Below are 16,773 nucleotides of genomic sequence, written 5' to 3' on the forward strand. Positions count from 1 at the left end.
GGAGGCACTAGTTCATAAATAGGGCTGTGAACTATGAACACAACTTTGAACTTTGATGCACAACCTGCTTATACATAAAATTTAAGGGGTTCTTGATTAATCATTTTATTGTCACACAGTAACTGGTGAGCAGACTAATTTCAGCCCTAAATGACAACTATTACTCCAAAGAATTGGAAGCCAAGTAGTTTCTCAGGTAATTAACAGTTTCAAGGGAACAGAAAACACAAGTTAAACATCAGAGCGTGTTATATTAGCCTCCGGTTCCATGTGGAGCGGAAAACAAGAGATGCTTCACTGGAAGGGGAAAGACCAATTAAAAAGTAAACAAGGAATACACGGTGGATTTGCTTTAACAGCCATGCCAGATTTCTGAACACACGAGGGTTCAGATGTTTAAGCCTCTTATCATTTCTATCTTAACACCGCAGCGAAGAGGAAGCACAGAGGTTTCAGACCCATGTTGGTGGGGGGCGGGGGGGGGGGGGGGCTCACCGAGAGGGGGCACATCGTCCTGGGTGCTGGAGTCTGGAGCTTCTGCCGAGGATTCCTCCATGATGTCTGCCCCCCCGCAGGAGGGGAAGGCCAGAGGTCGGACCGCTGCCTGGTAGCCGCAGGCCAAGGGCTGCAGCGGGACTCTGCGTCGGTGGGGGCTCCGCCGCTGGGGCTCAGACCCATGTAGAGATAAACTCACACCTGCAGTTCAGGACACAGAGGACAACATTTCACTTTGATTCGGGATATTTCAACTGAATATGGAATAGAGAGGGGAGCAGCCAAAACACTGTAGTTGTTATGTTCCACAGTTACAGTGACATGCAAAAGTTTGGGCACCCCTGGTCAAAATTTCTGTTAATGTGAACAGTTCAGCAAGTGGAAGATGAAATGACCTCTAAACGGCATTTAGTTAAACATGAAACACTCTTTTGCAATATTTTAATCAATATCAGTGTATTATTTTAGTTTTCTACAGTTTGGAGTGAAAAAGGGAAACAAAGCAGCAGCCTGCAAAAGAATGGGAAACCCAGGAGACTTGAGCTCTCAGATAACAAAGGGGGGGCTACTAGGTACTAACTATGCAGGGGGCCCAAACCTTTGCTGCAGGACTTTTTCCTTTTCTGTCATTTTGAAAATGTAAAAACTGGAAATAAAAAAAATATATATATGGGGAATGTGTCATCTGTAGCTTTTTGCCTTTTTGAGATAATTTCATCTTCCACTTGCTTAACTGCTCACATACCTGTGGACTTCTTAAAACAGCTTAAAGGAATAGTTCACCAAAAAATGAAATTCACCCTCATGCTGATGAATACTCCGGAGTAGTTTTTTATTCCTAATAGTGCATCTGGAGACCCGGGAGGCCGGTTCGTCCAAAGAAATGTGAGAGTAAGGGCCCGACACAAAAACGTCCATAAAACTACACAAACATATTCATCCACACTGCTCATCCACTGCAATCCAAGTGTCCTGAAGGGAGATAGTCCAGACTTTACTCGAAACAACGTCATTTAGGACATTTTTACAGCCTAAACAGTCCTGTATTGAATTTTCCTGGTGCGTGCTCTCGCGGTCACGTGGTCACGCGATGCACGCGGACATGACCGGACCCTAACCCTAAATGACGTTGTTTCGGGTAAACTCTGGACTATATCCCTTCAGGACACTTGGACTGCCACGGACGAACAGTGTGGAGGAATATTTCAAGGTTTTTGTGTAGTTTATGGACCTGTTTGTGTTGGGCACAATGCACACGTGCATTGCGTGAACGCGAGAGCACGCACCAGGCAAATTCAATACAGGACTGCTATAAAAATTTCCTAAATTACGTTGTTTGGGGTAAACTCTGGACTATCTCCCTTCAGGACACTTGGATTGCAGCTGACGAGCAGTATGGAGGAATATTAAATGGTTTTTGTGCAGTTTTATGGACGTTTTTGTGTCGGGCGCTATTACTCTCATAAAGTTTTCGTTGGACTACGAACTGCCCTTCCGGGTCTCCAGATGCATTTTGAGGAATAAACTATACTCTGGAGTATTCATCAGCATGAGGGTGAGTCACTAATGACTGAACTTCATTTTTTGGTGAACTATTCCTTTAATGTGGGGGTACTCTTCGGTCAGCAGTTCATAATAAACAGTATTAATATTAGTAGCTGCTTCTCTGACCTGCCACAGTGCTGAAAAAAGCTAACAGTGAGCTCTGAGAGCCAGACATATCCACAGCTGGCCAAGTATTGACTGAGTCGCTGGTATCGATCGGCCATCTATCGATCGCTACTGACGAATTATGGTCACTCAGTTGTTTGGGTGCACTGGTGTGACTGGGCAGTTAAGGTGTAAACTCAGTGTCAGCAACTCACATTACACAGCTATTGGTCAGATCATGCGAATCTTTAATGGGATGACACCATTCATTGGGACATTGAATTGTGCCTTTTTAATTCCCTCATATTTCTCTATTTGAAAATGAAACAGTCCATATAGGATGAAACTTCTTCGTATTTTTTATTTTCTTTTTAACAACTTTGGATTGTCAAGTGGCAACCAATGCAACCCCGTGTTTAACATCACAACAGTCTGAAGTGTGGGTTATATTTCGAAGTCTGCAGAGTTGTGGACTAATGCAAAGTGCATCTTATGTCTGGAGACATTCACAGTGTGGAGGACTCACTCAGTCTGTGAGTTTGAACATTGTGACCAAAAGAGAAACTGATGGATCAGGAAGTTTTACCTCCTCAACAAATATTAACCTTCAAAGCCCTTGAACAACACACACACACACACACACACACACACACACACACACACACACACACACACACACACACACACACACACACACACACACACACACACACACACACACACACACACACACACACACACACACACACACACACACACACACACACACACACACACACACACACACACACACACACACACACACACATACCTGGGAACACACAAACTAATTGGGCCTATTAGTCAACCAGATGGTGTCCTCCTCATGGGGTGAGAAATTATTCAAAGCTTAGCAAAACACTTTAAATCAGTTCTATCTAAATAGGTCTGTATCTCTTACTCTCAGGCCTCTGGAGAGGGGGGAGACTTCCTCACAGGGGGGAGGAGGGAGGGAGGGAGGGGGTGTCTCGGAGCTGAATTTTCGTTGGTGACAGTAAAGGTGACTCAGCTACATTTTTCTGCTGAGCCGTTGTACCGTAGGACGGAGATAGAGGTTGGGGAGGCGTCTTCACGCTTAATCAGCCATAGATGCTTTGGAACACCGAAGTCTGTGGATGCAGCTAATAGAAATGTGATGGATTTCCTGCTGGTGAAAAAAAAAAAACTGCGTCCTCTCCCTTCACTCAGATCGGTGATAAACATTTCACTTTGCTGCAGGCTTTAGTCCAATGTGGGACTGCAGCCCTTACAGGACACCATACTTTCAAATGTTGGGAATGTGCTGTATGTAAATGAGCCAGAGTCTCGTAATTAGAAGACTTTGCGCATACACATAACGACCATGGGGATCATCAGCGGCTCCGGCTTGTTAACTTCACCTCCCTGTGTTCAAGATGCTCAGCAATGCCCTGTTACCTCAGCACCCACAGCACTGCAGCACCACTCATTATAGGGAGAGAGAATTGCTCACTATAAATATTGGCTCTCAGAGGACCGACACACTACATATTAGCCTACATCATGCTGCTGTGCTCAGACAGTGGCCAGTCAAACAATGTATCCATCAAACTTTAATGGGCCCGCGGTACGTCTGTAACCAGAGCTCAGGTCACATGGTGCTGAGGCTTTGGCAGCGAGCAGACAGAGGTGCAGGAGGCAGATACACTAAATGAAACTTATGGCGCCGCGTCACAACATTAAGGAAAGGACGTCTGATCAACACGCAGCAGGGAAATACAGACAGCACGAGCTGCTAATGAAGAGTTCCTCAAGTTTTAATTACAAGTGGAACACTAACATTGGCTAACATTAGCTCACAGTCACTCTGACTTTGACAGTTGTTGACTTTGAACTCTTCATAATGGCAGTCTGACAATTCATCCTCACCCTCACCCTCCCCTGGCCCACATACAGTGGGGATGACTGGTGAATGGGGCATTTGGAACAAAAAGGGGAACATTTACAAAACACACACTGCAGTTGCACCAATTGCACAAAGTGAAAACAATAATTGATTTAAAAAAAAAAAAAACTTCATTCGAAGTACAGTAACTCAGATGGACAAAGTGCATAACAACAGATCCTCCTGGTCAAACATTACTCCAGTAAAAGTGAAGGTTGTTTAGTCAGATATCAACTGGAGAAGAAAGAATTAGAGAAGTAGATTTTAAAGTACTGATGTAATCAAAAGTATTTTTGTCAACTTGTAGTATTGTTCCACGTTTAGAGAACCCAATGACTCTGAAACAACCTGCTGACTATGAAGGAAGAATGAAAAGACAATAGAATGTGACACAAAGATGGAAATGGACCACAATAGGGACAGAAAGACAGAAGAACAGACAACTTTGTATGTGATGAAACAAACATGAACATCTCTGGTGAAGCATCTTCTGCCTCATCTTTATCTAAGGCAGCATCATTAGGACGGTGACATAACTGACAGTGGGGGAGCAGGCAGTGATTGTTTTTCACCTGTGATGGAAAAGGTCTATGGTCCATCAATCATATTTCAAAATAAAGGACATTTTATTTTATCATTTTTTAAAATATATATTTTTTTAGTAAATGCAGTGGAGTAGAAATGACCATTTGTCTTTGTGGTGGAGAAAAAGTCAGAAATTCACCACACACAAAGAAATAGTGGAAGTAAATGCACTGTTCACCCCTGCAGTTACTGAATAATTAACACAACTTGACTTTTTCAGTCGGGGATCAACATTCACAAACAGAGATGTCAACATTAAATTCCTTTTGCTGATTTAGTAATTTCTTTGAGTTGCGTATTGATCTGTGACGTGACTCATTCTGTCACTGTGTCTTTGTGCTTCAACAACATCTTGAGGGAGGTGTGTGTCTTCTGTAGTAAAATGATCCAGCTGATCCCATTATGTCAGTTTCAGTAGCCTGATTCTCCTTTCATGTACAGTATATCCCATCAATAATTTAAACAAGCCTCTAGTTTTGAATCAGGACCCTCAGCATTCGGAGCAAGCGGCTCATGAAAATGAATGTGTGCATACATCAGTAGGTAGGCTACAACCGTCATGTCACCGTGTTAGATACATATTTAATCAGCGTTTCATATCTTGTACGTGTGTTCGTCTCATTTTGAAGTTGTAGCTGCAGGTTGTGAGCATTAATTAGGCTGCGACTAAAGCTGCTGCTGCTGTACTGTAGTTACTTCACATTTTTTGAAAGGTACATCTAAATCAGTTGCTGGATTTGTGGATTAACAGAAGGATCTAAACATCTGTGGCTCTAAAGGGACTTTTTAAAGTATGAGTGTTGCACAATGGCACACAAAGTGAATGGGAAAGAATTGATTAGGGCCACCCTGCAACATCCACTGTCAGTTTCTGGTGGGTGACCTCACCTGTGTTGCGTGTCACCTCGTTCCCCGCTTATTTTCTGGCTGAGATTATTCTAAGACATGGGCTCGTGTGTTTGCGTATTTCTACTTCAGCATAAAAGTTGCACTGATCAGTACGGAAATGAGAGGGAAAAATGAAACAAGTGGAGTCTCTGATGAGCTGTGAGTTCAGTCAGAGGCTGAGCTGCACAAAAAAACACAGGCAAACTCTCACTCAGTATGTCTGCTACATGTACATCTGCTGCACTTACTGTTCCACAGGGACTATACTCACATTTGGGCAAATGACTTAAGGTGGAAATTTCCTTTGTTGTCTGAATGCAACACTTTAACATTACGCTGACAATGTCATTAATAGTAACTGTGACCGAGTGCAGGTTAATAATGAAACTTTGTATAGGATGGTCTCATAGACATATATATCTAGACACTGCTCTATCAGCATTGCCACCACATTGGACTGTGCAAGACCGGCCTTTAAACAAATGGGGCAGTAATACTAAAGAGTATGTAGCCTAATATAAATAGATTAATTTAATATAAATACATTTATATGAGTTCCTTATGACAATTAATTATTTTCCCCATGTCAGTCGTATAGCAGTTCACATGAACTTAACCCTCCTGTTGTCCTACTGGGTCAAGAGAAGGGAGAAGAAGGAAGGATGGAGAAAGAAAGATGGAGGAGGAGGCGGTGGGGAACAGATTGGGTCAAGGGAGGGAAGAAGAAGTTAAGGATGGAGGGAAAGAAGGGAAGAAGAAAGAAAGAAAGAAAGAAAGAAAGAAAGAAAGAAAGAAAGAAAGAAAGAAAGAAAGAAAGAAAGAAAGAAAGATGAAGGAGGGGAACATGTTGGGTCAAGAAAGGAATGAGGGAGGGAAGGGAGGCAGGAAGGAAAGAAGAATGGAAAAGGAGAACAGATTGGTTCAGGGAAGGAAGAAGGAAGGAAGGACCAAGGGAAAAAGGAAGGAAAGAAGTGAAAAGGGTGGTGGAAAGGAAGGGAGAAAGGAAGGAAAGAAGGATGGAGAAATGGAGGAACAAGAAAGGAAAGGAGTGGGGAAAGTAGAGGAAGGAGAAGGAAAGGAGGAGAGAAGGACCAGTCAAAACAGACTGTGTCAGTTTGACCCAGGAGGATGACAGGAGGGTAAATATTGATCCACACTCCCTACAGAGAGCAGTGCAGTCTAAACGATCATCATCAATAATCAGTGAATATATAAAATAAACATTCTGGAGCTTTTTCATCTAGAAAAACCACAGATCTTTCAATTATTCCCATTTGTTGCCAGACCAGCCTCATGCAGCCCTCTGTGGTGGTGGTGGTGTTGACTACTGCAGCACTGGGCTGAAATGGCCAATGCAGTATCAACATTATTTGTCAGTGGAAGTTCTAACAAGTGCGTACATCAACGTGCATTGTGGGAAATGTAGGCCCCAGTGTTTTTGGAGCTTGATCCACATTAGTGACTTAAAATCAGGACAACTTGACTTTGTCTGTTGTACCAGGTCAAATCATGTTTTGCAACTCAAACTTTATACAAGTGCAAAAAATATAAAACCCATTTGTTTGGCTTTTAATTTCTAAATCAGTTGTTTCATCATCTTAGGTCTTAAATGTAAATAGACAGGGTTATTGTTGGGTCAGATTAGCCTTTATAAACAGTAGGTTTCTCCTCATTATGAAACGTGAACTCTTTTTGATTGGATCAATTAAACCATTTTATCTTTTAACAAAATTAAACTTAAATATTCTCATCTACAAAAACAAACAAACGACAAAGCACACCTCAGCCTGGAAGAACTCACATCGCATCATGACAAGAGAATGAAAGATTGCATGGGGAAGTATAGGCAGTGGGGGGGAGGGAGGGGGGGTTGTTGCCAGGAGGATCTAGTGTCAGTCACTTCCCTGTTCGTTCCATTCGGATGCTCCCATCATGCCCCGGGGCGTACAAGGGGGAGGAGGGTTGCATGCAAGCAAGCAGTGGAGATTTCACACCTGCCGACCTGCTGCTGGTGCCTGTGTGACACACGGTGGCAGAGCTAGAGCGCACACACTCATACGCATACACTCACACACTCACAGAGGCATGACCCATTTCTGTGTCTTACAACTAGAACAGCAGCAAAAAAAAAATCACATTTACAATCAAGAGAATGCGAACAACTCAGAGTGTGTGTGGTGTGTGTGAAGGTCAAATGCAGGGAAAGAAGATGAAGCAGCGTAAAGAGAAGTGTGAGTAGGACACAGCAACACATGAGAGACAGAGAGAGAGAGGGAGACAGAGAGAGAAAGAGAGCACTGCAGCAAAAACACGTCCACAACCTGCGTTTGCTACAAGACAACTTGACGACACTCACCGTGTGAAGGTGGAGAGAGGTAAGGGAGGCAGCTTCACCACTCAGGGGGGAGGAAAGGGGGAGGGAGGGCCGCAGCAGATGCCAAAAAAGCCAGAAGACACAACACGCGTGCACGCTCGCAGCGGTCACCCCTCCTCCCCCCCCGGACCCAACGTGCAAACGACCTCGCTGAGGGAAAGAAACAAACGCGACGTCCCACGGGGGGAAACAGCATCCCCACTTTTTTAAGCCCCTCACTCCTTCATCACTGCATCGGCCGATCCATCACCACTGTGTGTGCACAAACACACACACACACACACATTCACACACACACACTCACACAGGAGGACGTGTCATTGTGGAGCCACCGAGAGCAGGCGGCAGAAAAGCTCAAAAAGCTGTCAAATCTCCTCTGGAGGAAAAAAAAACACAAGCATGAGCAGGATGTTTACGGTGAGAGAGAGAGAGAGAGAGAGAGAGAGAGGATGAGGGAGAGGGAGGGAGGGAGGGAGGGAGAGAGAGAGAGAGAGAGAGGAGGTGCGTGCCGCTCTTCAGCATCCATAATCAGTCTCCCCTGGCAGCCAATCAGAGGTCAAGCTGCTCTGGCAGCGACCAATCAGAGGAAAGGGCTGGTGTGTCGGTGTTGCTGTAGCCTAAAACAATGACAGTTGGCACTGATGGCAGTATCAGAGTGTGCCTCGGATGGAGACTCAAGGGCACACACACACACACACAGACACAGACACACACACTATGACACTGACAAATGTACCGGTGAGTGCGTATTAAAGAGCAGGAGCATGTTTACACACTGACACAGAGCTGACATGTCCATATGTTGTGGAGAGACGCCTTCAGAAATCAGTTTGAGGGGCAGTGATGCGGCACAAAACCCCCCCTGTGGAAAAATGCATTCCTACAGCCGTCTGTTACACGAGTTCACTGTGCAGCTCCCAAAGTCGAGTGCAGAAATCAGCCTGTGCTCTGACTGACCCTCCACTGCAGCTTATAAACAATACATAGAGAGAGGGCTTTGGAGTAAAAGCACTGCAGCTTAGAAATGTGACTGGGTTAATGGACTGCTGTAAATGTCATCCTCCCTTGTTTCTATTGAGAGCTCTGCTGATGTCAACAGGAATTATTATTATTATTATTTTTTTACTTTTTGAATGATTATAAGTATGGTTATGATTATTAACAACAACAGCATGTTTGCATGTCACGTTAAAATACTCTTTTGATCCAACCTCTAGTACTATGGGTAAAATAATAACATTAAAGGGATGGTTCAACAAAAATTTTGGCACATTGCCATAATCCCATAGTTTTAGGAGTAGGTTCATTACCTTTAAATGTCGGTGCAAGCTGTTTTTAGAACGGCGGAGCAGAGCCACGAGCTGCTCAGAGCTACGGAGGCTCATGGAATTTCTTGGTTTCCCTCATCAAACTCATCAAATACACAATCCAACAACTCCAAAACACTCTTGAGGACAAGTTGTGACCTGCACATTCACCACACTATGAGATAACCTGTGAGGAACCTCCTAAAACTGGATTATGGCAATGGGCCAATTTGAACTATGCCTTTAATTTGATCATGCAATTAAAAAAAGTTAGCTCTGATGATGATCATGTGTCATCATATCTGCCTCCTCGCAAACATGAAGCATCTCCATCAATCACAGCCGATCTGGCTCATATATATCATGTACGTACTGGTGCTGCTGTCGCACAGCGTCTCCTGGCTGGCGCTGAAGGTGGGCAGCGGGCTGATGGACAGCGACGCCGGGCAGGACACCGGTTCCAGGTGCTCATTAATGGGCGGGACGCCGGAGGTCTCGGAGCGAACGCAGTCCGGACTGGGAAGGTCCTGACTGCTGGGGAAAGGACTCTTCCAGTGGGAGAACCCGATGGCCACTTGACCCCCGCAATCAAACCCTGGAGGAGGAGCACAATCAGAGTGAAGATGTTGAACATCCAAACCAGAAAATATCACAATATGACAAATAAATCCTCAAATAATCTCATTTGAGGATAAGACTTTATAATATGTACACGCTATTAATTAATTAACTCATTAGTATGTAGTTTATAAACACAGTTAAAACGTTTTACTCATCATTGATAAGCACTAACTGTATTTATAAACTACACACTAATGAGTATCCATGTGTTATAATGAAGAATTCAGTATTTATTAATGCTTAACTAATGCTTAATAGTGTGCAGCCTACTTATTATAAAGTGTTATCCATTTGAAGAATTAAAACCAGTGAAATTTTGACATTTGTAAAACAAAAATGACCCAAAAAGCTGCAGATTAATTGTGTTTTAAGACTTAGTGTCTCTACAGTGAAATACTCTAAAAGCTGCTGTTCATCTCTATTACACATGATCATGAGGGAAATGAGTTCCATGTACTCTCTGGACTCAGTTCACTGTCAAAAGTAGCTATGACAGAAATCTCTTCAGCAATGCTGCCCTCTGCTGGTAGAAGCATTGAACAGCATTGAAACACAAGCCCGGTTAAAATGTGATCAGGAACTAATCAGCAATTTGACACCACAGTCTGACATCAGTGACACAAAATATAATGAGATGTCATTATGTAAACCATGAGGATGTTGCCTGGACATGTTTGTACCTCTCATTGCAGACCTGTTTGTTCTGTAGCCTACTTTTTGTTGCTATATTTGTCTTATGTCAAGTCTATTTTTTTTTATGTAACTGGGTGAGACCAAAGACAGATGTCCTGCTTTGGCTGGTCAATAAAGTTTTCTATTACAATTCATATTAATTTGATAATGAGTGATTGTCCAGTTGAAGGAGGAGATGTGTACTGGACCATCAGACAGCAGGCTACACGGCTCTTTAGCTTCCTTCTTTTATCCCTGGTTGACAGAAGAAGAGCAAACTGCCAGTTTCCCTGCAGACTGCTGAAGCAGCTCGGCTCGTCTCCGCCCGGCCTTCGATTTCACCTCAGCAGTCCTCGCTTTCTGTTTCACGAGGCCTCTGAGACCGGTCACAGACCTCGGATCAGCTCCGAGTCGCCAGGTGTCTTTGACAGGCAGAAAAAAAATGGCCAACAATTCTGTTTCTTCCTTTAGTTTAAACAAATCATGGCAAACTGACACTGTTAATTATCTTTGGTTTCAAACTTTTCTCTCAGGTTTCCCTCACTGATGACTTGAATTAAATGCATTTTGGGAAAATAGGGGTGGGGGAAAACATCGATACAGTATAGTATTGTGATACTTTGCATGGCAATACTGTATCAACACACGGATCCCAAGTATCTGAACGGACTAAGAAGTTAATCTTATTCGAGAAAATAGATGTTCACAAAATTTTAATTTGGAGAAATCATCTGCAGCGGAAAGCTAATAAATCGCAATATAGCCTACTGCAGCATATTTTTTAATATTGCAATAATATCTTTTTCCAGTGAATTCACTAATGACTTTGGAAATCCTACTTTGAGAAGAAATATTCTTCACACAACAACTTTTGTCAAAACACAATTTGTATCATTCACATATCAACACTTAGTGCATTTACCAATTGTTTAAAATACAGTTGGTCACAGTCTGTTTTCTTAAGCTCCTCTCTAGAACTTTGGCATCTTTTTAACTGAGACAAACGCTACAAATCATCTAAAAGAGAAGATTACCTTCAGACTGAATTAATTGGCATTTACATCTGGCTGTGTGTTGTTACATTAAATACAGTACTCTGCTGAATTAAAAGTTTCAAGCCACTGCCAGTGGTCCTGTCCATCACTTGCACCACCACTTTAAACTGGCTCTGCCACCGGCCGATGCGAACCTCATTTCTGGAGATCATATTTGCTTTGCTGTTCTCTCTGCTCTGTTTCCCTGATTTGTGTGTCTGTTTACTCTGCTCACACAGTCTAGACTTTATAAACCTTGACTCTGCTGGGAATTGAAAGTCAGAACCACTCTCACCTCACCTCATCTTAAAAAAAGACCCACCAAGGTGTACACAACACTGACACACAGGATATGATGTCATTGCCAAGCGACCAATGAAATGGAACATAACTACAATTAAGATCTTTGGTTTGAGAATTGATGAAAACATGTAAAAACACAACTCGACAACATATGAAACATAGGTCTAGTTCTTCTGAATTGTTTTTTAGACCTGACTTGATGTAGTATTTATGGAAATTTAGGATTTTCTGCACATTCTTGTTATGTAACACACCGGGGGGCCAGGTGGGACAAAGGAACTCAACTCCCCCACCCCTGGTTTCCTGTGAAACACAAAGCCAAGCATATTTCAGAGGAACATCAGCAATGAACAAACACAGGCCGATCAATAGCAGAGTGGAGGAACGCCTGGCAGCCTCTCAGACTCGACGCTCGCTCCTCGCTCTGCACTCGCAGCTGCAGGATAAATCCTGAGCCGCGCATCTCATCACAGCTGTTTTACAGCCTCCAATTCCTCAAAGAATAAAAGGGGTTTTCACACAGTGGAGCGCAAACACCTTCAGCTGGGCGTCCCCAAAAATAATGTTTGTGCACAAGTCAGCACTTGCAAAAACTAGAGCACTGAGAAGGTCTTTATTCTCCCTGAGGAGACTTTGTCTCGTACAACACTTTCTGGCAAGAAAAATCTCACTGTTCTCCTGCAAATTATACAGAAACAAACATTCTTTGCTGTGTGGAACTTTATAAACAAAAACAGTCATTGACCATATTCACAGCGTCGCCATCTTTCCTTACATCATCACTCGGGGTGGGTGATTTGATTACGTTAGCTGGCGTGTTAGCTGCAACTGTAACGGTAACGGTAACGCCAATGTTGATATGACACCCTTACTAATGTAATGTAAGATAGGAAAGCAGTAAAACTGTGGACAGTCAACACACACCCGAGATACATGTCAGGTTATTCAAGCCTGGAAGATGCTAACACGCTTGTATTTTAAGCTGATATCAGATGTTGTGGTGAACACTGGAACGTTAAATAGCTCAGCGGTTGTTATGTGACGGCATTGAGTCTTCCCAACCCGAGTGATGACGTTTAGCAAAGTTGGCGAAGCTGTGAATATGGCTAATGGTGCACAGTAAATGACTGCACACCCCGAGGTTCCTAAACATCTGTGTAGGCCTGTCACGATTAATTCATTTTACTTGATGGTTCCAAATGGTTTCCATTGGTATAAAAACAGCTGGATGAAACTAACAGAAATGTTACATTTCCATCACTGTTTCCTTGTCGTATATAGAGAATGTAAAGCTGACGTCACGCCGCTTTGCGTTGTGGGACGTCGGCGCCATCTTTGGAGGAACGCAAATGTAAACAGAGAGTGGGGACTGGATTCAAGACCCAGATTTACTCCCTCCACTGGCTTATCCAGACATCGTGAACTATCTCGTTTTTGGTATTAGTGCATATACTACTGTGGCATTTTTTTACGCAGCAGCTGTCCCACCATGATTACTTTTAGCGACTTTGGGGAACTTTTTTTTAGGGAGCAAGTGTTTACATTCGCGATCCTCCAAAGATGGCGCCCAACGTCCCACGGCGTAACGTAACTTCACATTCTCTATTGACATTATCATCATGGATTTAGTTGCACAGCCAATAGATGGCTCTTCATCTTCTTCATAAGGTGTATGTATGTTATTAAACTATGTTCAGTCTTATACTATAATAGTGGCAAAAAATGATCAGAAAAAGACAATTAAATCGTTAATCACAATTATTTGTACGGCAATTAATCGTCAACTAAACTTTCATGACTGTGACAGCCCTACATCTGTGTGTTAAAATGAGTGAAAATATCACTTATTATGAGATTTCAAAAAGCCTTTGCAGCCTGCTTCATCTCTGCCATAAGATCTGCAGTGTAAGCTCTGGACTCTTTCATTTTCTAAATTAAAAACATCCAACAACAGCTCATTCATTCAACACATTCGGCCTGGAGCAGAGGTTTTTTCTCCACTTTAAGCGATGAACAGACACAAACAACTTCTCTTCTTTAATCAAATGAACCATAACACACTGAGACTTGATTTAATCCACATCAAACTATTGCTATGCTGAGGAATTTCTTATTTGTCTTTTACTTTATGGTTACAAATTACAATGGCTTAGGCTAGAACTAAGCTGGAATTATGTACTGTGAACATCACTGAACCTAACAGGAATAAATAACATGGGTAGGAACCTGCAGGTCACAGAAGCTTCATTATTATACTCCAGAATAATTACACAGAGCATTCCTGATCAATGTTTCTACATGATGATGATGGTGATTTTCTGCTAATGTCTGCCTTCCTCTCATAGACAACACACTGCCCCTAAAGAAAATCACAAATCGAAGGCGCAACCAATCGTCCTTTTACTTGGTTTTTAAGTATTTAAGTTTTAATTAGAACGTTAAGTTGCTGCCCCCAGCTCGTCCTGCTTTCTGTCCCCTGCATGCCTGGAGGGGAACTCCACCGTCTTGGACTCTAGCTGGTGACAGGGGTCTTTGTTCTGCAGTGTGATCACCACTGTCTCCAGCTGCAGGCTAGGCGTTACATGGTCTAGGTAGGAAGGAACATAAATCTAGCACCGCCATGTAACGATTAGAGGTCAAGATCATCCATAATATAAGGTCATCAGATCAGATGACCCTATTGAGCTCTGCTTTGATTAAGGGTCAGATTTAACCCTTGTTTGGGGCGGTGCGTGGCGCAGTGGTTTAGGCGGCCGCCCCATGTAGAGGCTACAGTCCCTAGTTCGAATCCCACGTTGTGAAGACCTTTCCTGCATGTCATTCCCCCTTTCCTGTCTATCTCACTATGTGCTATCAAATAAAGGCAAAAAAAGAAAGAAAAAAAAATGCCAAAAAAGAAAAAGAAAAAAAGATTTAACCCTTGTTTACAAATTTAAAGTTTTTCTAATACAAACCACTGTTGACAAATGTCTGGCAGAACTAAAGGACAGGGTTAATTTGGAATGGAACTGAAAATCAAAGCTTTAGGGAAAACTGATTTTGCCTCTGAGACTCTGCTGGGGAGAACAGAAACACTGAGAATAAATATTATCACTATTATTTATTTATTTATTTCATTTTTGCCTTCATTTGATAGCATAGTAGAGAGAGAAACGGGAAATGGGGAGGATGAGAGAGTGGAAATGACATGCAGTAAAGGGCCACCCAATGCGGGATTCAAACTGGGGCCAACTGCAGTGAGGACTATAGCCTCTGCATATGGGGCGCCTGCTCAACCCACTGCACCACTCTACGCCCCAACACTATTATTTTATTTGTGTTTCAGCTATTAGCAGCAAAGGAATATGGAGCAGACACCCACAACAACCAGTGTGAGTGGGAAGCATCACCGAGGGGATGTTGTGTATTACCAATAAAACAACAATGAAATGTCTTCATAGACGGTGCACACACCAACACAGAAGCAATGAAATCTCTCATCAAGTAACAAAACCTTCTCAGCTCTGGCAGCACATGTGTTCAATTTATACTGAAGTATAAAGTTGATAAAGTTTTTTTTAAAAAGTCTATTCAGAACAGTCATTAACTGACTACAGCTTCTTCCTTTTAAATGACTTTAAGAATAACATTGAGCGCAGCGATCTTCAACATCCCATGAAAGTCACCTGAAAAGGCGGGAGGAGGCGGAGGCGGTAATCTACACCTGGCATGTATCCGAACGACCTCCAAAACTCACGGCAGCCTTTTCGGACATAGTGTGTTCTAAGCAATATCTATGTCGCAGTCATCAGAAAAAAGTGCGCACGTGGCTCTCTGAGGAGAGAGAGGCCCAGATATGTAGCTCCTCCACTTCCTAACGCCCTCAGAGGTAAGGAAACAAAATGCAGGTGCAGGTATCTGGGCCACACACTGCTCTGTGCAGTGACAGGTTTGAGCTGAGTGTCAACAATAATCATAGAGAGACTGTCAGCGGAGGTCCTGAAGGTTGGAGGAGGATGGAGGCAAAATAAACAGATACTTCAGAAGTCACTGTCAACAGAGCAGCAGTAGTGGAGCACACATACAGTCAAATATTAGACTTGAAGATCTCATACAGTATAAAGGTAGATGTTTGTGTTAAAGCTCCATACAGTATAAAGGTAGATGTTTGTGTTAAAGCTCCATACAGTATAAAGGTAGATGTTTGTATTAAAGCTCCATACAGTATAAAGGTAGATGTCCATAAAGCAGCTCTAGGTTCTATATTAATACTGTGAAAATATCAAAGCCTCAGTCCACAGAGAAATTCACACAGTCTGTATTCAGAATCTGCACCTAAAAACCAGCTGTCAGGACTTTGGTAACTTTGTGATGTCACAACAAAGCAGTCATTGCTAACAGCCATTACCCAAACTGCTACTTTTTTACTGGATCTTTCAGTCAAGAGAGGATCAGGGCATCTCCTCCAATTGGCTGGTGACATTTAGAAGCAGCAACCTGCACCACTGGAGATGATTATCCTGGATGTGGTAAATCCACCTCTAGCTAAAGCATGGAAAAAAACAAATAACATTTACACAATACCATCAATAACTGACTGGACACATTTTGTAGATTTTGTATTTTTACAGCTAAGTTGAGTTTGTACTTTTGAATTGTGAAATGTGCAGTGACCTCTTGTTGTTTTCAGCTTGCCGGGAAGGTTAAATAAAGTTTTAATCAAATAACATCACTTGATGGAAACAGACCATTTACCACTGAGTTTTGTTGATTTTTTTTTTAAAAAGCACTTTTCCTATTTTGCACAAAACTACAATAGAAACATGGCTGGACACCGACAATGAGATTTGTCATTTGATCCGTCATTTTGAGGTCATTTGGAGACAGAGCAGCATTTTACAGCTTCATGGAATCACTCTGCTT

General features: G+C 42.6%; 1 protein-coding gene across 1 annotated transcript in view; it reads right to left on the reverse strand.

The window, feature by feature from the left end:
* The window catches only part of LOC311006375 (anoctamin-4-like), a 54,426-nt gene that overhangs the window by 26,880 nt on the left and 10,773 nt on the right, over positions 1-16,773 (reverse strand). Inside the window, exons 3-4 of the mRNA XM_083999192.1 lie at positions 9,615-9,836; positions 496-696 (exon numbers count right to left, since the gene is read on the reverse strand). Of these exons, the coding sequence (XP_083855318.1) occupies positions 496-696; positions 9,615-9,836 (423 nt within the window). The remainder of the gene's footprint in view (positions 1-495; positions 697-9,614; positions 9,837-16,773) is intronic.

The sequence above is a fragment of the Trachurus trachurus genome (genome assembly GCF_905171665.1).
Source record: "Trachurus trachurus genome assembly, chromosome: 23".
Classification (NCBI taxonomy): Eukaryota; Metazoa; Chordata; class Actinopteri; order Carangiformes; family Carangidae; genus Trachurus; species Trachurus trachurus.